General features: G+C 44.0%; 1 protein-coding gene across 2 annotated transcripts in view; it reads left to right on the forward strand.

The window, feature by feature from the left end:
• Positions 1 to 24,640, forward strand: part of plb1 (phospholipase B1) — a 195,944-nt gene that overhangs the window by 169,375 nt on the left and 1,929 nt on the right. For both annotated transcript variants that reach the window (XM_063040679.1, XM_063040678.1), the window contains 8 exons: positions 600 to 651; positions 5,807 to 5,887; positions 9,337 to 9,402; positions 12,638 to 12,732; positions 15,330 to 15,411; positions 17,626 to 17,730; positions 21,010 to 21,105; positions 22,726 to 22,800. In XM_063040679.1, the coding sequence (XP_062896749.1) occupies positions 600 to 651; positions 5,807 to 5,887; positions 9,337 to 9,402; positions 12,638 to 12,732; positions 15,330 to 15,411; positions 17,626 to 17,730; positions 21,010 to 21,105; positions 22,726 to 22,800 (652 nt within the window). The remainder of the gene's footprint in view (positions 1 to 599; positions 652 to 5,806; positions 5,888 to 9,336; positions 9,403 to 12,637; positions 12,733 to 15,329; positions 15,412 to 17,625; positions 17,731 to 21,009; positions 21,106 to 22,725; positions 22,801 to 24,640) is intronic.

Consider the following 24,640-nt stretch of genomic DNA (forward strand, 5'->3'; position numbering starts at 1 on the left):
ATCTGTCTTCCTTACTTAAAGATTGAAGTTTCAAGATTCAGGTTTATTTATCATGTGTATGTCAAAAGATACAGTGGAATGCATCACTTGTGTTACAATCAACACACCCGAGGGTGGGCTAGAGGCAGCCCACAAGTGTCACCACACATTCCAGTGCCAACACAGATCACAATGCGCAGTAAATTATAACAGTTACAGCCTCCGGCAGTCACGGACTCAAGCCTCCAGACATGGGCTTTGACGTCCGCAGCAGACTCGCAGAAATTCGCAGCTCCAGCCCCGGCTCCGGCCCACAAGCCTCAATTTCTAGCCTTCCGCAGAAGCCGGCCTCAGTCCTCCGCATTGATCCCAGGACATGCCAATCACCGAACACTGGGCTTCCAACTCCGGACATGCTGACTCCAGATTAGTTTCAAACTCCGATTTGATCTTGATGTTGTTTTTGAACTTAATTGGACCTATAAGCGACTCCAAAACTATTAATGCGTGGACTCTTAGCTAGCTCCTAAGTTCAGGAACTTCTGCACCAGTGTTTGGATTTTTAAAAATGTTGGTTATATTTGTAATTTAAAATATTGTATTTCCTTTTTTGAATATAGCGATATGGCAAATCAGACCCACAGACTGATTCAGCTGATGAAGGACAGTCCGGTAAGTACCTCATGACAGGTTTTGCATTGGTGCTGATGCTTTTCAATGCTACCACCTAGTGGGCAATAGTGGAACTGTCTGACCAGAACACCTGTCAGCGCTGGCTCTGGCAATGTTGAAGATGGGATGTGGTATACCAATGGCAATTATAGTGAACTGTGAATTCCTAAACCTTAACTAATGATTTGAATATCTTAGTTCTGAGTTCTAATATACTTCGTCCTCCCGGGTTTTGCCCTTAATACACTGTATGAAACTTAGAAGCCCATATTCTTTATTTTAAGTTTCTTCATCAATCCACCTTCAAGGTTCTGCATACAAGTACGTCAGTCTCAGTAGGGAATAATACCCATCACATTTGTGCTCACCCTAGTGAGGAGCTATTGAATCAGCCTGTCCCAACGGGTGTAGGCCAGCTAGCGCCTTGAGCTTACTTTGTCATTCAATAAGACCGCAGCCGATCTTTTACCCCAGTGCCACTTTCTCACTCCGACTCCATATTCTTTAAGATCCAGGAATGTATTTACCTCTCTCGAATATATTCCATGACAAAACGCCCCTAGTGCTTCTGAAGCTGAAGCTTCCGAGGGTTCACTGGCCTGTGCCCCGAATGGCCGACCCCTTCCTGTGAGACTGCGGCACTCGGTCAGAACGGCCATCCCACGGAATATCATCCCCGCATCTTTCTGTCAATCCTGTTCATGTTTTGTACATTTCAATCAGGTTCCTGCTTTTTCTTCTAATATTAGCCTGATTGACCCAAATTCTTTCAGCACCTAAGTCCTGCCATCCCACAAATCAAACTAGTGGATCTTTAGCGCTCTCCCTCCATAGCAGGAGCATCGTTCTCAGATGAGGACACAAAAGCTGCACACAATCTCCGAGCTGCCGTCCTACCAAGACCCTGCGTGATTACTCCTGCTCCCGTGTTCAATCCCTCTCGCTGTGCAGACCAGTGTACCTATCGCCTTTTTCACCACCCGATGTGCCTGCATTGCTTACTGTAACAATCAACGCACAAGGTCTCAGGTCTTGTTCCACCCTCCCTCCATCCCATTCTATCACCATTCCGATAAATAATCTAGCTTCCTAATATTGCTATAGTGGGTAGCCTCATGTTCTATTGCATTTGCTCTCTCCCTCACCCACTGTGGAGACTCTCTGCGTCCTCCACTGAGCTCACATTTATTTCCCACCTCATCGATAGCATTGATCCCAGTGGAACTCCACTTGTCACTGCCTGCCTGTCAGAAAAATACCCATTTGTTCTTAAAAATTACCCATTCATTATCCTTTGTCAGGCAGCAGTTCTTGATCCATGATAGCCCCTTCAACCCCACCTGCCCCATCCCACGTGCAATGTTCCCTCTAATTTGTAATGACCAGTGTGGGCAAAAATCTTGTGCTGTGCAGTTTTTTGCCCAATGACAACAACATGTGCGCACTGAATTTTTATATGTGGGGTATTCATTTTAACAGCAAGCAAAACATTGTCAATAAGAACTTTGTTCTCCTCTGGGTTTGGTCTTTTTTCACTCGGCATTCCACTTTAAATGGACTAGCAGTCGTTTTGTACTCTCACGCCCTTTGCTTCTTTGGAACTCAACATAGTGAATCAATAATTTCTTCCAAAAAAAACCAGTATAACTGAGCCAGTTCTAAAACCTGCAGCAAATCATTGCAAACTCCACATTGTCACATGGTCTGAATCAGAAACCAGGAAAGGAAAAGTGATTGTGTATGATCATGAAATATACTTAACATGCCAACGAGTTAGAGAGTGACAGCCTTTTGTGTGAAGTTTAGATTCCTTCATGTGCGAGTAACAAAAGATGTGTGCAAGCGCGCACATGCACACACCTTAAAGGGAACATTGCCCATGTGCTTGAAGTTTGCGTGCTTTAATATGGGAACCTAACTCACCTTTTCTGAAAGCCCAAATGCAGCACATCCACCTGCTGTCTGTCATTTATTCTGCAGTTTATCAAAATGGGAGGGGGAGGGGTTGTGTTGTCGAGCACCTTCACTCTGTCTGGTGTAAAAGGCGGGATCTCCTGGTGACTACCCATTTCAATCTGATTTCCCATTCCCATTTTGACATGCAAGTCCATGGCCTCCTCTACTGTCATGATGAGGTCAAACTCAGGTTGTAGGAACAACACTTCATATTCAATCTGTATTCCAACCTGATGATATGAACATGCCCTTACACTTCCTCCCTTACCACCATTCAGGGCCCCAAACAGTCCTTCCACGTGAGGCAACACTTCACCTGTGAGTCGACTGGGGTGATATACTGCTTCCGGTGCTCCCGATGTGGCCTTTTATATATTGGCGAGACCTGACGCAGACTGGGAGACCGCTTTGCTGAACATCTACGATCTGTCCGCCAGAGAAAGCAGGATCTCCCAGTGGTCACACATTTTAATTCCACATCCCATTCCCATTCTGACATGTCTATCCATGGCCTCCTCTACTGTAAAGATGAAGCCACACTCAGGTTGGAGGAACAACACCTTATATTCCGTCTGGGTAGCCTCCAACCTGATGGCATGAACATCGACTTCTCTAACTTCCGCTAAGGCCCCACCTCCCCCTCGTACCCCATCTTTTTATGCACACATTCTTTCTCTCACTCTCCTTTTTCTCCCTCTGTCCCTCTGAATATACCCCTTGCCCATCCGCTGGGTACCCCCCCTCCCGTCTTTCTTCCCGGACCTCCTGTCCCATGATCCTCTCGTATCCCTTTTGCCAATCACCTGTCCAGCTCTTGGCTCCATCCCTCCCCCTCCTGTCTTCTCCTATCATTTTGGATCTCCCCCTCCCCCTCCAACTTTCAAATCCCTTACTCACTCTTCCTTCAGTTAGTCCTGACGAAGGGTCTCGGCCTGAAACATCGACTGCACCTCTTCCTAGAGATGCTGCCTGGCCTGCTGCGTTCACCAGCAACTTTGATGTGTGTTGCTTGAATTTCCAGCATCTGCAGAATTCCTGTTGTTTGATGATATGAATGTCGATTTCTCTAACTTCTGGTAATTTCTTCCCCCTCCTTCCTCTCTTTTTCCATTCCCCATTCTGGTTAGCTTCTCATCCCTTTTCTCCTCCTCACCTGCCCATCACCTCCCTTTGGTTCCCTTCCTCCTTCCCTTTCTTCTATGCTCCACTCCTCTCCTATTAGATTTCCTCTTCAGCCCTTTACTTCTTCTACCTATCCACTCCAGTTTCTTACTTCATCCCCCCTCCCACTCATCTACCTTCATCCCACCCCCACCCATCTACCTTCCCCCTCACCTGGTTTCATCTATCACCTGACAGCTTGTATCTGTCCACTCCCCCCTCCTCCTTATTCTGATTTCTGCCCCCTTCCTTTTCAAACTTGATGAAACGTCTTGGCCCAAAAGGTTGACTGTTTAATTCCATCCATAGATCCTGCCTGACATACTGAGTTCCTCCAACCCTGTGTGCATGTGTTGTCCCAGGTGTATTTGCCAAGCGTTATTTCCCTTTCGCAAAACCCGTGTTGACTTTGTCCAATCCTGTCACTGATTTCTAAAGGCTCTGCTACCACATTTTCAATAATGGAGTTTCCCCACCAGTAACATCAGGCTAAATGGTCCATAATTCCCTGCTTTCTCTCTACCTTGTTTTTTTAAAAATTTTACGGTCTCATTAGCTACCTTCCAATCTGTGGAAACTGCTCTAGAGTCTAAAAAAGTTTGGGAAGTCACAACCAATGCATCAGCTATTCCCAGGGTGATTTTCTTCAGTGTTCTAGGGTGCAGATTATTGGGTCCTGGGCATTTATTAGCCTTTAATCCCTTCAATCTCCTTAACACCATTTCCATATTAATGCTGATTTTGATAGACCCCATGTACCCCAGCAATCCTGGAAAGTTATTTGTACCTTCCTTTGTGAACCAAAGTATGAATTTAAGTAGTCTGTAATTCCTTTGTGTAACAATCTGCTAGAGGATGCAGGGCGTTGACATGAAATGTCGCCAGTTCTTCACTCACCACCAACACCACGTGTGACCTTCAGCCTGCTGAGTTCTTCCAGATGATGCCTGCTGCTCCAGGTTCCGGCATCTGCAGTCTCTGTGTCTGCACTTTCTCTCCTTCCATTATAAATTCTGACTGTAAAGGACCTGCATTCACCTTCACAAATCTTCTTCTCTTCACCTAGCTATAGATGTTTGTATGCTGTCTGGCACATGCTGCTTAATCTCACTTTGCAGGACAACTCCCTCTTTCCAGGAACAATTCTGATCAATCTTTGTTGCCCTTCATTGATCATGGCAGGGATTTCCGATCCATACACAATATTCCAGGTGCAGTCTCGCCAGTGTCCCAGGATAGCCGCGTGGTCATATCCACTTTTGGACATCAGGACAGTAATCGCCCACTCAGTCCCGCAAGCCCATCTCAACATTCAATATGATCTTGACTGTGCCAGTTCCCCACAGCCCTCAAATCCCTGATCATTCAAAACTTTGTCTACCTCTTCTTTAGATACGCCTAATGGGATAGCCAAAGCAATACTCCTAGATAGGGAATTCCAGAGATTCATCATTGTCTGCAATAATTTGTTGCTAAGCACCTCAGTTTTAAACAACTATACCTTATCTTGTAAATACTGTATACCATATCTTGTAACTTCTGCTCTCAAGTCCTCTTGCAATAAAGTTCTACTTGACTGAATTACCAATTCTTGGCACTTGAGCATTCAATATTTTGTGTACTAGATCATGGGTTCCCAACCTGGGGTCCACGGCTCCCTTGCTTAATGGTCTTAGTCTATGGTATAAAGAGGGTTGGGAACCCCTGCTCTGAACACCAATACCATTCAGTTCTGTTGTGGAAGTTATGACTGAACTCATTTCTGATCACCTTTGAACTGAGAACAGGTGACAGCTGAGTAGTTAATGGCACAACCTCACTCTCTCCATAACCCCTTCCCATCGAACTGGTTAGCAGGATTCACCAAGGAAGCTGGCAGGTGGATCTTGCAGCAAGAAGTTTTCTTTCTCGGGGTAAAAACTAATTTGGATGAAATAGCATTGTGTTCTCTCGGTTGAATAAAAATAAACCCAGAAGTATTAATTAAAGAGTTTTTAAAAAACTGGTGCATTAAGTCTATCTATTTTACCCTATGTAGGAAATTGATTTTGAAAAGGACTGGAAAGTCATCACTCTTTTCATTGGAGCCAATGACCTCTGTGAATACTGCATGAATAAGGTGGGGCTTTTCACTGGTTTTCATTCCCTTTGATATACTGTCATTTGATCTTTATCATACTTTAAGGGCACCCATCAGCCTAAAGATTCTCTTTCAATAAATAAGTTGGGTGTTTGTATTTGTGACTTCAATCCAGTATCCTGTCCGGTGTTCGGGTTGGGCGAAGGGGTCAATGAAGTTTGAACAGAGTGGCTGGTAGAGAAGTGGCAATTACTGTACTTGCTTCTCAGTGATGGAGTCAAGGATGTTCACAACACAAGAGCAGCCCCTTTCGTCTACCACAGAGCATGAGTAGGCCATTCAGCCCATCAATAACAGTACAGCATAGGAACAGGCCCTTCAGACCACGATGTCTGTGCTACGTCCGTGTCATCTGCGGTACCTACATACACAAATCCTGTTTACTCACATTAGGTCCAAAGCCTTCTATGCCTTGGTGATTCAAATGCATCTCTGGATGTTTCTGTAACATTATGACAGGAATACCTCCACCATTTCCAGACACTAATCAGGCTATGTGTGGAATTACTCCCACTCCGATTTTTTGAGGATGTAACTAGTAGAATGGATAGGGGAGAACCAGTGGATGTGGTATATTTGGATTTTCAAAAGGCTTTTGACAAGGTCCCACACAGGAGATTAGTGTGCAAACTTAAAGCGCACGGTATTGGGGGTAAGGTATTGATGTGGATAGAGATATTGGTTGGCAGACAGGAAGCAAAGAGTGGGAATAAACGGGACCTTTTCAGAATGGCAGGCAGTGACTAGTGGGGTACCGCAAGACTCAGTGCTGGGACCCCAGTTGTTTACAATATATATTAATGACTTGGATGAGGGAATTAAATGCAGCATCTCCAAGTTTGCGGATGACACGAAGCTGGGCGGCATTTTTAGCTGTGAGGAGGATGCTAAGAGGATGCAGGGTGACTTGGATACGTTAGGTGAGTGGGCAAATTCATGGCAGATGCAATTTAATGTGGATAAATGTGAAGTTACCAATTTGGTGGCAAAAACAGGAAAACAGATTATTATCTGAATGGTGGCCGATTAGGAAAAGGGGAGGTGCAACGAGACCTGGGTGTCATTATACACCAGTCATTGAAAGTGGGCATGCAGGTACAGCAGGCGGTGAAAAAGGCGAATGGTATGCTGGCTTTTATAGCAAGAAGATTCCAGTACAGGAGCAGGGAGGTACTACTGCAGTTGTACAAGGCCTTGGTGAGACCACACCTGGAGTACAGTGTGCAGTTTTGGTCCCCTAATCTGAGGAAAGACATCCTTGCCATAGAGGGAGTACAAAGAAGGTTCACCAGATTGATTCCTGGGATGGCAGGACTTTCATATGATGAAAGACTAGATCGACTAGGCTTATACTCGTTGGAATTTAGAAGATTGAGGGGGGATCTGATTGAAACGTATAAAATCCTAAAGGGATTGGACAGGCTAGATGCAGGAAGATTGTTCCCGATGTTGGGGAAGTCCAGAATGAGAGGTCACAGTTTGAGGATAAAGGGGAAGCCTTTTAGGACCGAGATTAGGAAAAACTTCTTCACACAGAGAGTGGTGAATCTGTGGAATTCTCTGCCACAGGAAACAGTTGAGGCCAGTTCATTGGCTATATTTAAGAGGGAGTTAGATATGGCCCTTGTGGCTAAAGGGATAAGGGGGTATGGAGGGAAGGCTGGTACAGGGTTCTGAGTTGGATGATCAGCCATGATCATACTGAATGGCGGTGCAGGCTCGAAGGGCCGAATGGCCTACTCCTGCACCTATTTTCTATGTGTCTATGTTTCTCTCCTCTAAGCTTTGACCTCTCACCTATACCTCCGTCCTCATGGACACCCCTCCCCCACCCCCATGGGGAAATGATCAGAAATTTGGATTCCAATCCTGCTCCGCTCAGTGAGTGAGGGCCTGAGGTCTAGGTTAAGGTCCAGTACGCAGTGTGTCCCGTGCTAAACCTCCTCCAGTGCCTCGCAAAATGATTGGTCATGATCATAGTCTTAGAATAATAACTTTGCACCACACGGAAACAAGCCCTTCAGCCCAACTTGTCCATGCCAACCAGGTTGTCTACTTGAACTAGTCCATTTTGCCCGTATTGGAACCCTACCCTCCAAACCTTTTCTCTCCTCGAACCAGTCTAAATGTTCCTTATCATTTATAATTGTATCCACCTCAATCACTTCCTCTGGCAATTTGTTCCGTATACCCACCAGCCTCTGGTGTGGAAAAACTTGCCCACCTGGTCCACTGTTAGGTTTACCCATGTCACCTTAAATCTGTGTCCTCTAGTTGTAGACTTCCTACCTCAGAGGAAGATTGACACCATTCACCCTATCTACAACCTTCATTACTTTGTAAACTTCTGTATGGTCGCCTTCAACTGGGACTTTCTTTTCAGGGGTGTAGAAGTTAATAATAATAGACATCCGTTAGTCTCATGAGACCATGGATTTGCGCCTTGGAAGGTTTCCAGGATGCAAGGTTGTATAGAAGACCGGCAGTTCCCCATGCTGCAAGTCTCCCCTCTCCACGCCACTGATGTTATCCAAGGGAAGGGCACTAGGGCCAATACAGCTTGGCACCGGTGTCGTCGCAGAGCAATGTGTGGTTAAGTGCCTTGCTCAAGGACACACACTCTGCCTCAGCCAAGGCTTGAACTAGCCACCTTCAGATCACTAGACCGACGCCTTAACCACTTGGCCATGCGCCAAGTGTAGAAGTTAGAAATACAAATTTAAATAGCACATCATCTGAAATGAAACATTACTTCGAGTGATAACAGCCACAAAATCCACAAAACTTGTGGATTTTGTTAAAAACCCACCTGGGTCCAGAAATTCCAACAAATCTGCCTAGCACCTCATTCAAGGGAAGTATGTTCTTCCTTACGTATGGAACACAGACTCACCCAGATGTGGCCTTATGTAGTTGTACTGCATAATTTGCACTGCAATCCAACGCATTGCTCGAAAATCACAGAAGGGAATATGGATGGAGAGAGTGTAGGAAAGTTACCTAAAGCCAGAGGGCATATATTTAGGATAAAGGATAGGAGGGTTAAAGGGCATTTGTGGAAAACCCAAAGGGTGATCAGCATCTGGAGCCACTGCCTTGGCAAATATCAAGTACACAAGGTGCTAATCACATCTACTAGCGCTTGACCCAAAGCTTTCAATATCTTGACGATTGAAGGGCTCATCAACGTGCTCTAATGTTGGAGAGTACTTACCTCCACCACTCATTCACATCCCACATTTCAAAATCCAGCCACCCTTTTAATGAGAGAGTTCTTTCTGAGATCTCCTCTTCACCTCCTCTCTCTTACTCTAATCCTAGCCCTCTATAACCAGACACCTCTGTAAAGGGGAAAAAGTTTCATACTTTCTACCCTCCCCATACTTTTTATAGCCCGACTCCTAATGCCTATCATTCTTTGTTCCCAGGAGATGTATTCTGCGGATAATTACGTGAAACATATTCAGGAGGCACTGGATACACTGCAGAAAAAGGTAAATTGGTCTGAATGAGTCATGAATCTGAAAAAGTACCTTGAGTAGATGTACCCCCGTTATCTATAAGTACTGGCAGAGAGCACAACACATACAATTGGATGTTCTGACAAATTAACAGCACAGGATGTCATTGCAGTGCATGCAGCAAACATTATGAAGTCTGCAGTTGACAATTCTTAAGGATCTTCTGATCTGATCCAGATGATTGTATGCATCCTTCAAACTACCCCCAATTTGAGCTCAGCACTGCCAGTGGTTAACAAATCTTCTCCCAGTTTACAGAAATACCATCTGAATGATGCGAGATGTTTTTAAACCGCTGCTTCACACCTCCATTCAAGCTGAGTGGGTAGCTTTGTGTGACCCCGGACACTTGAGAATGATTCATGGCCAAATTAGGCAGGGCCGGGCTTTTCCCTGCCTGATTCTCAGCACTTGCAACTGCACAGAGGAGCTGCAAACTGAAGATGAATCCGCAAGTCCTTGCTTTTGCCCCCGAGCAGTCATCATGATTTTGATCATATTGGTGACTTTACCAGCCGCGTGATATTAAAAATAAAACATAGCAAGTTCTGTTTAAAAGAGAAGTATCTTATTTTTTCAGTTGGTCTGAATATGAAGAAGGCAATACATTTGCTGTGCTTACGGACCAGATAATGGCTAACTCCCAGTGCACTGCATCTAACATTTTTTTCATTTCAATAATGTATTTTTTAGACTTTATATTAATTAAAACATGGGTGCTGTTTCCATTCTAAGGCCAAGAGACAGGAAAGCGTGTTGTTTAGCAGCTTAAATGCAGTTTATTTGTATAGGTATCCCCATGTTATGTATTACGACATTAATGTAAGAAGCTGTGGTGTGACATAGTGAATTGATCCAGAGTAATGTTCTAATCTCATCACTGTCAATGAGGAACTTAAATTCAAAAATGTTTTTTTTTCCCCAAAGAGAAGCTAGTCTTAGTGAATGTTAACCACAAAAATACTGGATTGTTCGAAAAATTCAGCTGTTTCAACAATGATCTCCAGGGGTTGTGGGGTGCGGGGGATCAGCTATCCTCATCCATGTGGGAACTGGTGATTTTCCAATCCATAGGTTCTTTTGGGAGTCAAAGAATGAGTAAAAAGTGGTTGCTTCACGGTAGTTTATTTTAAACTTTAAGCAAAGAACAGATACAGATCATATGAAACTAAAGAGAAGAAACCTAAGGCAAAGAAAAATACAAGATAGTGATATTTGCGGAGTCTGGCATTTTCATACTGAGCTAAGACAAATTCCTAAGATAAGCAAAGAGCCAATTAAAAGATGCACAGTCGGGGCACGTGTGTCATGTGCTAACATTTAGCCAATGGAAAATAAAAATGTGATAAACTGTTATGTAACTTTGCCACCAATAGGTGGAGACAAAAACACAAGATATAGTGAAAAACGCAAGTCAAAAATGTTAGTAAACTACAGTTGCTAAATAATAGTCATAGTAGTCATAGTCATACTTTATTGATCCCGGGGAAAATTGGTTTTCATTACAGTTGCACCATAAATAATAAATAGTAATCAAACCATAAATAGTTAAATAGTAATATGTAAATTATGCCAGGAAATAAGTCCAGGACCAGCCTATTGGCTCAGGGTGTCTGACCCTCCAAGAGAGGAGTTGTAAAGTTTGACGGCCACAGGCAGGAATGACTTCCTATGATGCTCTGTGTTGCATCTCGGTGGAATGAGTCTCTGGCTGAATGTACTCCTGTGCCCACCCAGTACATTATGTAGTGGATGGAAGACATTGTCCAAGATGGCATGCAACTTGGACAGCATCCTCTTTTCAGACATCGCCGTGAGAGAGTCCAGTTCCATCCCCACAACATCACTGGCCTTACGAATGAGTCTGTTGATTCTGTTGGTGTCTGCTACCCTCAGCCTGCTGCCCCAGCACACAACTGCAAACATGATAGCACTGGCCACCACAGACTCATAGAACATCCTCAGCATCTTCCGGCAGATGTTAAAGGACCTCAGTCTCCTCAGGAAATAGAGACGGCTCTGACCCTTCTTGTAGACAGCCTCAGTGTTCTTTGACCAGTCCAGTTTATTGTCAATTCGTATCCCTAGATATCCCTAGGTAATAAATAAATCATTAATTCAGGTAATACCTTATTAAAACCTGTTCGAAAGGACTGATAATTGTTAAGATTAATGTAAAACACACTGGATTACTTGATATTGTAGGCTGAGTAAACAGCTTACGTGCACTTCTTCGTGCACTCCAGGCTGACCACTCCACTTGGGTGGCATAGTGGTGTAGCTCTTAGCGCCACTGCCTCAGTGTCAGGGATCTGGGTTTGACCCAGACCTCAGGAGCAGTCTGTGGAGCTTGCATGCTCACCAGCCAGCCTGTGTTTCCTCCAATCGCAAGTGCTGCAGACTGCCCAGCGTAGATTCAGGACACTTACAGAGGCAGGTGCATTAAAAGGGCCCGAAGGATCACTGGGGACCCGAGTCACCCCAACCACAAACTGTTCCAGCTGCTACCATCTGAGAAACGGTACCACAGCATAAAAGCCAGGACCAACAGGCTCCAGGACAGCTTCTTCCACAGGGGCCATCAGTCTGATTAATTCATGCTGACACAACTGTATTTCTATGTTATATTGACTATCCTGTTGTACATAATATTTATTACAAATTACTATAAATTGCACATCACACATTTAGACGGAAATGTAACATAAAGGTTTTTACTCCTTGTGTATGTGAAGGATGTAAGAAATGAAGTCAATTCAATTCAATTCAACATCCCAAAGACATGTGAGTTTGTGGGTTAATTACTCACCGTAATAAGTCCCCAGTGCTTAGTGTAGGGTAGGTGGGTGATGGTCAGTACGGATGGTGGGTTGAAGGGTCTGTTTCTGTACTCTGTCTCTCTATGACTCCATGAACGGCCGTCCCCATTCTAAAGCTGACAACCAGCATGATTCCGCCCGCTCTCCGCTAAGCATGCCTGCACTCCACCGCCGTTGGAGTAAGGAGCACCAGTGACTCTTCTGTTGAACGTACATCTGAAGGTAAATACAAATCAGTCCAACCTGTAAGGCCAGGCCAGCTCCTCCAACACCAGCAACCTGGCCTAACACAGAGTTAACTGTGGCGGCCAGGGCCTGAGATCGTGCAACAACCAATCTAATCCCCAGAGTCTAATTCCCTCCTGAGATCTGACTCCTCTTTGTAATAGGTGCCAAGAGCTTTTGTAAATGTTATGCAATTACTCGAAATGAAGGGGATTCGAAGGATTAAGAAGAACACAATCGGCTGTGCATTACTTCAGAAGTAAGTGGCCGTACCCATTGTAAGGGAAAATAGGATGATCGTCAACTGGCTGAGGGCAAAATTACATGGCCGCCCGCGTAATAGACAGGAAGTGTGCAAGCAGAGGGTGGGCTGTACTTTGGGGAGGCACCCGCCTCACCGCTCCTGGGACGCAGGCTGAATACTGACCTATATGGAGTTTGCATTTTCTCTCAATGACCGCCCGGGTTTCCTCCAGGTAATTCATTTTACCCCCACATTCCAATGATATGCAGATGGATAGATTCATTGGCTGCTTTGAATTGGTCCCAGTGTTTAGGTGAGTGGTAGAACATGGGAGAGTCATGAAGTCATAGAAAAGTACAGCACAGAAACAGGCCCTTTGGCCTACTTAGTCCACACTGAAGCCATTTAAACTGCCTGCTCCCATTGACCTGCACCAGGACCATAGCCCTCAATACCCCTGCCAACCATGTACCTATCCAAACTTCTCCTAAAAGTTGAAATCGAGCTCGCATGCACCACTTGTGCTGGTAGCTCGTTCCACACTCTTGCAACTCCCTGAGAGAAGTTGTTTCCCCTCATGTTCGCCTTGAACTTTTCACCTTTCACCCATAACCCATGACCTCTGGTTGTAGTCCCTCCCAGCCTCAGTTGAAAAAGCCTGCTTGTGTTTGCCCTATCTATACCCCTTATTGGAAGAGCTGATTGGAATGTGGAGAGTTAAAATGGGATTAGTGTAAATGGATGGTCAGTGGTTAGCACAGTGTTGATGGGCTGAAGGGCGTTTTACCATGCTGTATGACTTAATATCACCCATTTTAAAACATGACCTCAATCTAGGGACATTGCCTCAAGATTCAGGGGAGAAGATTTAGGATGGAGATGAGGAGAAACCGTTTTTCCCAGAGAGTGGTGAATCTGTGGAGTTCTCTGCCCAGCGAAGCAGTTGAGGCTTCCTCACTAAATATATTTAAGATACAGTTAGATAAGTTTTTACATAGTAGGGGAATTAAGGGTTACGGGGAAAAGGCAGGTAGATGGAGCTGAGTTTACGGACAGATCAGCCATGATCTTATTGAATGGCAGGGCAGGCTCAATGGGCCAGATGGCCTACTCCTGCTCCTATTTCTTATGTTCTTATGTATAGATATCTGTTCTTTCCAAAGATTATCTGGTTTTTAGCATGCTGTTAAGGCTTTATATGTTTACCCAAACAGATTGAAATAAAGAGGAAAATAAGATTTGCTTTTATTTAGCATCTTTCACATTGCAAACCATTTTGCAGCCAGTGGAGTTCTTACAAGGTAGCTCTTACAGGGTGGGGGCTATCAATTTGCATTCATCCAGTTCCTACAAACATCAACGTGATATTGAGATGAGGGGGGGATATGAGGGGTACGTTCTTTGCTCAGAGAGGCAGATGCCTGGAGTGCGTTGCCTGGTATGGTGGTAGAGGCAAATATATTGGAGGCTTTTAAGAGACGTTTAGATAGGCACGTGAATGTCAGGAAGGTAGAGGGACTTGGACATTGTGTAGGTAGGAGGGACTAGAGTTTAGGTGTTTTTGATTTGCTTTGTAAGCTGGTTAGCCACAACATTGTGGCCCAAAGGGCTTACTTCTTTATTGTACTGTTTTATGGTCTATGATAATTCAGTGAAGGATAATTAAAAGATTTATTAATTTATTAAAGGATAAATATTGTTAAGGTCACCAGGAAGAACTCTCCTGTCCTTCTTAGAAAGAGAGCCATGTGAACATAGGTGGGACCTCAATTTAATATTGCATCTCAGAGGTGACATTGCCAACAGTGCAGCACTCCCTCAGAGCCATGAATGAGTGCCAGCTGAGATATTTGTAGTGCTTAGGTTACTGAAACTGAATGCAAACCTCTAACATTCTGGCAGAGGCAAGAAGATTACCAACTGAGCCATGTAGGGAGTAAATGTTTGTCAGCAGTGCTGTAAGTGGTTCTTCATCTTAAAGCTAAAAATACTGCAGGTTCTGGAGATATGAAGTAAAAACAGAAAATGCTGTACAGATGAGGCGGCATCTGATGTTCCCAAGCTGTTGAGTTGTTCCTGCATTCCTGTCTTCAATTGCTGACTATTTGTGCTGCTCTGCACAGACGTGGAATGGCAGGAAGGGCAGAGAGAGGCAATGAAGACAAGTTGGTGGAGGAGAAGAATGAGTCAGGAAGGAGCGGAAGTTTAGCAAAACAGAAAGCAGCATATACTGTAACTGCGCAAGGAGGGTGAAGGAAAGGGAGTAAATAAGATAAAAGGCAGATAAGGCAAAGACAAACAGGGTGTCAAGGATGCAGAATGGGAATTGAAAAGAAATCAGTTGATTTTGTACAAGGCCTTTTCCTTGCAAAGAAACCTCATTTATTGCTTTCTGTAGCATTGTTGACCAGTTGCCATGGTTACTCATTGTATTCTGAGCATTCACTATTTGGCTCATTAATTAAGTCATCTTCAGAGTTCATACATTGAGCATCATTCCACTGAGTTGGAAATTATGGATCTTTAATGTCTTAATCTATTGAAAATGGGATGTATTATTTTAACACCTTTCTTGTTTGCCACTCATGAAGTGTTTGTGTTATTTTACGCAGGAACATCTGTCCCTGCTTTCTGAAGCTGAGAGACAATTCTCCTGAACTGAGTGAAATGTTGATAGTTAACAGGGAGTATCAGGTACAAACTTGAACTATAAGGTTTAAACTTGTAAAGTAAGTACCTCTCTCTTTAATCAATGTTTCCCGTAACAAATAAATTCACAAGGTAGCTATTGATGCATTTTTCTCACACTTCTTCCCCTTGGAGCCTGGATAATTACTCATTACTTTTTTGATGTTAGTTTTAATCACCAACATCCTTTCCCATTCAAATAGTTCCTGGAGTTTAACATCCCATCGCTATGGGTCTAGGCAGCAATTTCCAAATACCTGTTGTGATGAAACAAAATTGCATGAAGCAAGTTCCTCTATTGTGCTAGCCAAAGTGTGGAGCTTGGTAAAGATAGATCCAAGGAATAAATATTTCCTTGAGTTTAAACAAACTGAAGCAGGCAATTAGTGGCCTAGTGGATTCAAGCACATTTCTATAACTCTCATGGACTGCTGAAATAATGTCTGATGTTGGGAAATGAGGTGGGACCCAGCTGGTTTGGGGTGGGGCGGGGGAGGTAGAGAGATTGCATCTTTATTTATCAGAGCTAAATCTGCATTAGATGCCCACAGCTACCTTGAACATACCTCCTCCCATCTTGTCTCACATAGGATGCCGGTCCCCTTTCTCTCCATTTCCACAGCATTGGAAGCTTTGCGCTCTCAAACTTCTCACGTGTCTTCCTTCCTTCAGGAAAAATGGCTTCCACTTTGCTGTAGTTGATGGACCCCTTTCATGCCTTTCTTCCGTTTCCTAAATGTCAGACCCCAGGAGTTCTTCTAGTCATCACCTCATTAGCCTCCACATACAACACATTATTCTCTGCCACAGGGATCCCGCCACCAGTCATATCTTCCTCTCTCCCTTGCTTTCTTCTTTCTGCAGGAACCACTCCCTCTGAGGCTCCCTGGTATGTTAGCCCTTCCCAACTAACACTCTCCTTCCCCTGGAACTTTCCCCTTAAACCACAGGAGATGAAACAGTCATCCCTACATCTCCCCCACACCCCCCTGCATCACTGTCCAGGAACCACAAAGCTCTTCCAGCTGAAAGCAGAGATTCATGTGCACCTCCTCCAGCCGGGTCTGTTATGTTCACTTCACGTAACGTGACTTCTTCTTTGGCAAGAACACGTGTAGACCAGGTGACCATGTAAAAGAATACCTGCACACTATCTGGAACAGCCTCCTTGAGCTTCTAATTGGCTATGTTCACAACTCCCCTCCCCATTCCCACACCTACCTATCTGTCCTCAGCCATGATGAGGCCAGATACAACCATGTATTCCACTTGGGTAGCTTACGGTCCAAAAGCATGAATATAGAAGTTTCCAATTCCAGTAACCCACTCCTCCAGTGATCCCTTCCCGTTTTTACCCAAAATCTCTCTCCAACATTTTCTGTGTGTTACTCTGGATTTCCAGCATCTGCTAAATCTCCTGTGTTCATGATTTGTCTCTCTCCCTTTGTTTTCATTTTTTAGCTCCCCCCCCACCATTTTCTAGACTTATCACCTTCACTTACCTGATTCCAGCAGCCCATCACCCACATAACTATTGACTAGGTATCTTCTTCCTTGTTCACTTTTTCCATTACCTCCCCCCGCCGACCATCATCCTCCCTTATCTGGTTCCACCTATTGCCTACCCATCTTGTCTCCATCTTTCCTCTTCCCCTCTCCCTCCTGGCTCCATCTGTGTTGGTTTTGTCTCTCTTTTATTATCTTGTCACCTATTATCTCCCGATCTGTCCACACTCTACTCGCTCCTCTCCCAGGTGGCTCAGTTATCATCCCAACCCTGCCCCCTTTAGTTCCTTGCCACCTACCAGCCCTCCCTCTCACTTCCGTACACTTGCTATCTTTCCTCTACACTTTCAGCCCTGATGCAATGTCTCGACCCATCCCTTTCCCTCCACAGATATTGCTCAGCTTGCCGGATTCTTCCAGCAGAGTTTTTTTTCCCGTTTTGCTCTGTATTTGCTCTTGCATTCACCAGTCATCATTAAGCTCCATCAGTCAATGGTGGTGAGTACAACTGGTTCCTAAGAGTCTCACAGGCTTACGTGTGGCAACAGGCACAATTCCCAACAGGTACCAGGAGCACAGTGCTCTGTGCTAAGAACAGTAAATGCTGGAAACATGCAGTTCACCAGACAGCATCTGTGGAGAGAGAAACAGCATTGAAGTGTTTCCAGTGACCCTTCTTTGCTAATTAATATGCTATTATTTTCTTTTATTCAGACCAAACTGACTGCATTGATTGACAGTGGAAAATACGACACAACTGAAGACTTCACGGTTGTGTTGCAACCTTATTTCACAAATACTATCGTTCCATTGAACATCGTAAGTCATTTTGTTATGAAATCTGGGCTGCGAGATGTAGATTCATTGTGGTGGTAATAACTTAGTGGTGAAGAACTAACAATAGACCAACTTCCAATTCAAGTGAAATTGACTTTATTGTCACTTGCACAAGTATGGTGAGCTACAGGTACAATGAAAAACTTGCTTGCAACAACATCACAGGCATGTAGGCTCAGACAACACACAGAATATAATAGACAATAGACAATAGGTGCGGGCGTAGGCCATTCGGCCCTTCGTGCCAGCACCGCCATTCACTGTGATCATGGCTGATCATCCACTATCAGTATCCAGTTCCTGCCTTATCCCCATAACCTTTGATTCCGCTATCTTTAAGAGCTCTATCCATCTCTTTTTTGAAAGCATCCAGAGACTTGGCCTCCACAGCCTTCTGGGGCGGAGCACTGCATATATCCACCACTCTCTGGGTGAAAAAGTTTTTCCTCAACTCCTTTCTAAATGGCCTACCCCTAATTCTTAAACTGTGACCTCTGGTTCTGGACTCACCAATCAGCGGGAACATGCTTCCTGCCTGCAACGTGTCCAATCCCTTAATAATCTTATATGTTTCAATAGGATCCCCTCTCAGCCTTCTAAATTCCAGAGTGTACAAGCCCAGTCACTCCAATCTTTCGACATATGATGGTTCCGCCATCCTGGGAATTAACCTTGTGAACCTACGTTGCACTCCCTCAATAGCAAGAATGTCCTTCCTCAAATTTGGAGACCAAAACTGCACACAGTACTCCAGGTGTAGTCTCACCAGGGCCCTGTACAGCTGCAGAAGGACCTCTTTGCTCTTATACTCAATTCCCCCTGTTATGAAGGCCAGCATGCCATTAGCTTTATTCACTGCCTGCTGTACTTGCATGCTTGCTTTCAGTGACTGATGTACAAGAACACCTAGATCTCATTGTGCTTCCCCTTTTCCTAACTTGACTCCATTTAGATAATAATCTGCCTTCCCGTTCTTACCACCGAAGTGGATAACCTCACATTTATCCACATTAAACTGCATCTGCCCACTCACCCTTAGAGAAGATAATGAAGAAAAGTGGAAAACAAGATACTAGTGCAAAAGGATACATCTAGACAAGTCTGTGGTAGTTCAAAGTAAACTTTATTATCAAAGTACAGATATGTCACCACGTACAACCTTGAGATCCATTTTCTGCTTGGTATACTCATCAATTCTATGGAATAGTAACCATAACAGGATTGATGAAAGATCATGGCACTGATGTTCATTGGCGACTTTCTGTGGACTGCAGTCTGTAGTACTCGAGAGGTAGGATTAGAGTTGTACTGCTCGGTTCAAGAACCTGATTGCCATAGGAAAGTAGCTGGTCCTGAACGTGGTGGGGTGGGACCTCAGGTTTCTGTACCTTCAGCCTGACGGTAGCAGTGAAAAGAGGGCATGACCCATGCTGGGTGGATACCTTTTTGAGGCAGCACCTCATGTATAAACCTTTCTTACCCTGACTGCACTATGTGCTTTATTTGTTTTTAAGAGTTTTTGAGATGACCTGAGCTGTTGAAAGTGCTATGGAAATACAAAACTTCTTTTCTTTTAGTGTACATCCAACTGTGTGCATCAAACCCAATCCAATGGACAAAAAACAGTTTAATTTCTGAGAGGATGAGGTCTCTGGCAATAATTAGAACAGAACTTCCACCCAACATTCACACTAATATTGGGAAATTACTCGGACCTTCCTGCAGAAAATCTAAAGGGTTCGTATACATCCATAATGACACCTCTAATAGCCACTGCGTCCAGCTGAGAAAGTAATTCATTGTCAGATCCATTGTGTGAACATACCCAGCGATTTGTGCTGAGACATTCCCTTCATCCTCTGAGCCAAAGCTCTAGAAGCCAGGCTCCTGGTGGAGGGGACTTCATTGGAAGAAACTGCAACATGTTGGGCAGGAAGACAATGAATTTGGGATCATGGGCATCTGCAAAGAGGGATCTGCTGCTTAATATGATGTTTCTTTGTACCAGACTGGACAGGGAGGAGAACAGCTTGTTTTCCATCCATCTGCAGACTAGGTAGATGTCCAATTATCAGATGTTTTATAGAAACACATCAAACTGAAGTCATACTGAATGCCTATGGCCCTGTCCATAAGACTGCTGTGCAACTTCACCAGGAGCCAATAGCTCTGGAAGTTAGCTGGGATTTGGATACATACAGTCCTGTTCTTGGTACTGTTGTTTTTTTCGGTCCGAGGCATGAGGAAGTGCAGGGCAGAGACTGAGGCTCCATCCATTCTCAAAGCATCCTATCCATCATCGGCCAGTCCTACTTGAGCAGAAAATGGAGAAGCATACTGAAAGGATTCATTTTTTAGAAACTATCTGTGTATCTTTTTTTTAAAAGAACAAAAATTAGGCAGAAAATAGAAAGTACAATGTGCCACTCCAATTACAGGCTCTGTATTACAATTACATATTTCTTACCCCAATATTTTAGAATCATAAATTTGTAGGACACAGAAACAGGCCCTTTGACCCATCATGTCCATGCTAAGTTTCCCCCATCTACACTAATCTCACTTGCCTGCACTAAGTTCATATCATCTAATACCTTGTCCATTAAGTTTCCATCTAAATGTCTCTAAAAGGTCCTCATTGTACCTGTTTCTACCACCTCCTCTGGCACCAGTTCCAGACATCAACCACTCCCAGGATAGAAAAAAAATCTTACCCCTCAGATCTTCTCAAACTCCTTCCTCTCACTTTGACTCTTGTTTTTGATACCATGGATATCATGGGAAAAAAAAGACTTTGGCAATCTGCCCTACTTATGCCTCTCATGATCTTATATACTTCTATCAGGTCACTCCTCGACCTCTATCGCTCTGAGTTGATCCAATCTCTTCTAACTTCCTCCAAAGCAGACAATGTTTCATTTCACTTGTTTATGTACCTGTTGTGGGCCGGTTCCATATCTGCCGATGGGGATTAAGACCACTTTTGGTATATTTAAAGCAGACGTCAATAGATTTGTGAATAGGCAGGCCATGAAGGGATACGGGAAGAAGGCAGGAGATTGGGGCTGAGAGGGAATTCATCAGTCATGATGAAATGGTGGCATAGACTCGATGGGCCCAATAGCCTCATTCTGTTCCTCTGTCTTATGGTCCTATATCTCAAATATCCATCGATTATGTCTCAGCCTATGAGATGACATCTGTATTATAATGTTATTTTATTTAACAATATAACTTATTCATCTGTTCCTTCCTTTGCAGATGGGCCTGCCGGACCTGAGCTTCTTTTCAGTAGATTGCTTCCATTTAAGTGAACGAGGACAAGCCGAGATGGCCATTGGTTTATGGAACAACATGGTACTGCTTCGTCCTCAATTAGAAATTAGAACATAAAACACAAAGCAATAGGCCCTTCTGTCTACTAAGTCTGGGTCAATCATGATTGCTGCACATTATCTTTATCCCAAACATCTCACCATTTGATAAACTTCTACAAGATTGCCCCTCAGTCTTGGGATTAAATTTCTAGGTACACATATTTTCCAAGGCTCCAGAGAAATAATTTAAGTGTGTTCAACCTCTCCTTATCCAAGCAGCTTCCTGAACCTCTCCATGTCCTTCCTGCACCGGAGAGAATGTCTCATTAACTCAACAACTCCAGCAATTGGGAATTTGATTTTTGGACTGGATGATCAGATTTAATATTTCAAACTCACCATCCAAACTTAGAGTAAATTTGTGTCTGTCCCAACCAAGCTCAGTTGCTTATGTGCTAATTTGCACCAGCTCCACCAACCATTGCATATTTTGTCTCCGATCAAAACTGTCTTTCAGTTAACCAATATCTCACTTTCAGAATTATCAACCGTTCCTTGCCCTTGCCCCTCGGTAACCTCTATGCTCCTTTCACTCTGACCCCTTGAACATCCCTGAATTTAACCACTCTCACTTTGGCCCAATGTTCTGAAATATCCTCCCCAAATCTCTCCTTCTCTCCTCATCCCTTTCCTTCTTTTAAGCATTTCCTTGAAGCTCTTTTGTGCATGATTACTGAGACCTGGAGCTTTCAAGATTAAATTCCTGCTACACATATTTTCCAATACTTCCCTAGGCCATAAATAGGAGTGATCATATTCTGTACCAATGAAGCCAATGTCCAAGCAATGAACTTTTGTCCAGCAGATTTTTGTCAAGTAGATACTTGGAGCAAAAGCAGATAACTAGGATGGAGGTGAAAATGGGTCATAACCTTGTCTGAAGGATTAAAATCTTCAATGCAGTGGTACTCTAGCCTGGTCACAATACTCCACCAGTACTCAAGTCAAAAAAGGCACCTGCTCATTGATAAATCTCACCTGTCCTCTCACCACACATTGCTTTCTGTTGAATTTGTAGGAAGCAAAATACTACAGTTGCTGATAATCTAAAATTAAAGTTCCTAGAATCTGAAATGCATGGGTGAATGCCAGTCAGAAAGCACCTCTGGAGAGAGAAACCAAGTTAACCTTCAACATGATGGAAGGACTCTCTTTCTCTCCCTTTCCACAAATGTATCCTGACCTGCTTAGTTTTTCCAGTGTTATGTATTTTTATTTTCTGTTGAACTCTCATCCCAAAATGTGGGTGGGAATAGGGAGGGTGTATGGGGAGGGGGGTGGAGGAGGTGTAATATGGTGTATCCATCCTCCCAACCCACCATCAGAATATTCAAAAGCTCCCCAAATGAGGCCATAAAATCAAGTTGCCTTACTCCACAGATTTGTTGATAGTTCCCACTCTATCTCTGATCCCAGAATGTGACAGCCTTTGGCAAATGAACAAGTCCGGTGGGCTTTGGAGCACATATAGAAATTTAATCATTGTGCCTCTGTGCTTCCCCTTCCCTTTTAAATGATTCTCAGTGAGACCCATAGAGATAGTTATCATACAGGTAATTATATTTAATATTTGGGCTTTATTCCCTTTACCCTCCTGCAGCTGGAACCAGTTGGACACAAGCAAAATTACAACAATTTCACCTATGACAGAAGCAAGCTGAAGTGTCCAAGCTCTGTAAGTAAAAGTGTCTTTATATGGTGGTCTATTATATTTTACTGGCAAAGTTCTCTTTGTTGTGCTGTTTAAGAATCATGTTAATCAGTTATTATCAAATATTTGAACTCTATACAAACAGATATTCAATAGTTCTAATGCTACTGTAATTATTAAGAATATCACATTTGTAAAGGGCAGGCCTGCTTCCTACGCAAGCAGGCCACAGTTGAGGTATATAGATATCTTTGCTTTAATGTCAGAATCAGAATCAGGTATAATATCATCGACATAGAGTAGTGAAACTTGTTGATTTTGCTGCAGCAGCACAATGAAATACAATCGATAATGCTGCCTGTGACCACTTGGTGAATTACAGTAAATACAGTAAATCCTGAAACATTGGGTGTGTGACTTCAGACTCATGTACCCCCTCCTAATGGGAGCAATGGGTAGAGGGCATGACTTGAGTGATGGGCGTCCTTAATGATGGGTGGTGCCCTCTTGATGAACCACTCCTTGATGTCTTGGATACTATGACGGCTGGTGCCCATGATGGAGCTAACGAAGTTCACAATATTCTGCTGCTGCTTTCGATCCTCTGCAGTAATGTAGCCAGTTAGAATGCTCTCCACAGTACCACTGTACAAATTTGTAGAGACATACCAAATCTTCTCAAACTCCTAATGAAATATTGCCACTGTCTTGCCTTCTTTGTAACTGTAAAGATCCTCAGAGATATTGACACTCAGGAACTTGAAATTGCTCACTCTTCCCACTTCTGATTGTTCTGTGAGGACTGGCGTGTGTTCCCTCGACTTACCCATTCTGAAGTCCACAATCGGTACTTGGGTCTTACTGACGTTGAGTGCAAGGTTATTGCTGTGACAGCACTCATCTAGCTGATATATGAGCTCCTGTATGCCCTCTCGTCACCATCTAAAATTCTGCCAGCAATATTTGCGTCATCTGCAAATTCATAGATGGCATTTCAGCTGTGCCTACCCACACAGTCATGGGTATAGAGAGAGAGTAGAGTAGTAGGCTAAGTATACATCCTTGAGGTGCTTAATGAGTTAATATCACAACGAAACCAGTTATTGCCTACAGCAGGAAGTGGATAATTTTCTGACTAACAGACCCCAATCAGTTAAGTTAGACAACCTCTCCTCCTCCACTCTCACCCTGAACACCGGCGTGCCTCAAGGCTGTGTGCTGAGCCCTCTTCTGTACTCCCTTTTCACCTATGATTACGTTCCTGTACATGGTTCTAACTCCATAATCAAGTTCGCAGACGACACCACAGTGGTTGGTCTGATCAGAGGGGATGACAAGACGGCCTACAGGGACGAGGTCCAGCACCTGGCTGCATGGTGTGCCGACAACAATCTGGCCCTTAACACCCAGAAGACCAAGGAGATCATTGTGGACATCAGGCATGCCAGGAGTCACACTCACGTCCCCATCTACATCAACAGAACTGTAGTGGAGCGTGTATCAAGCTTCAAATTCCTTGGTGTCCACATTTCCGAGGATTTCACCTGTTCCCTGGACTCCTCCATCCTGATCAAAAAGGTGCAACAGTGCCTTTATTCCCTGCGGAGCATGAAGAAAGCTCACCTCTGTCCCAGGATACTGACGGACTTTTACCACTGTACCATTGAGAGCATACTCACCAACTGCATCTCAGTGTGGTATGGCAATTGTCCCGTATCAGACCGCAAAGCACTTCAACGTGTGGCGAAAACTGTCCAGCTGATTATCGACACTCAATTGCCCACCATTGAGAACATCTACCATAAACGCTGCCTGGATAGGGCGAAAAGCATTATCAGGGATGCATCTTACCCTAACCATGGAC

This window comes from Mobula hypostoma, chromosome 2 (genome assembly GCF_963921235.1).
Source record: "Mobula hypostoma chromosome 2, sMobHyp1.1, whole genome shotgun sequence".
Taxonomy (NCBI): Eukaryota; Metazoa; Chordata; class Chondrichthyes; order Myliobatiformes; family Myliobatidae; genus Mobula; species Mobula hypostoma.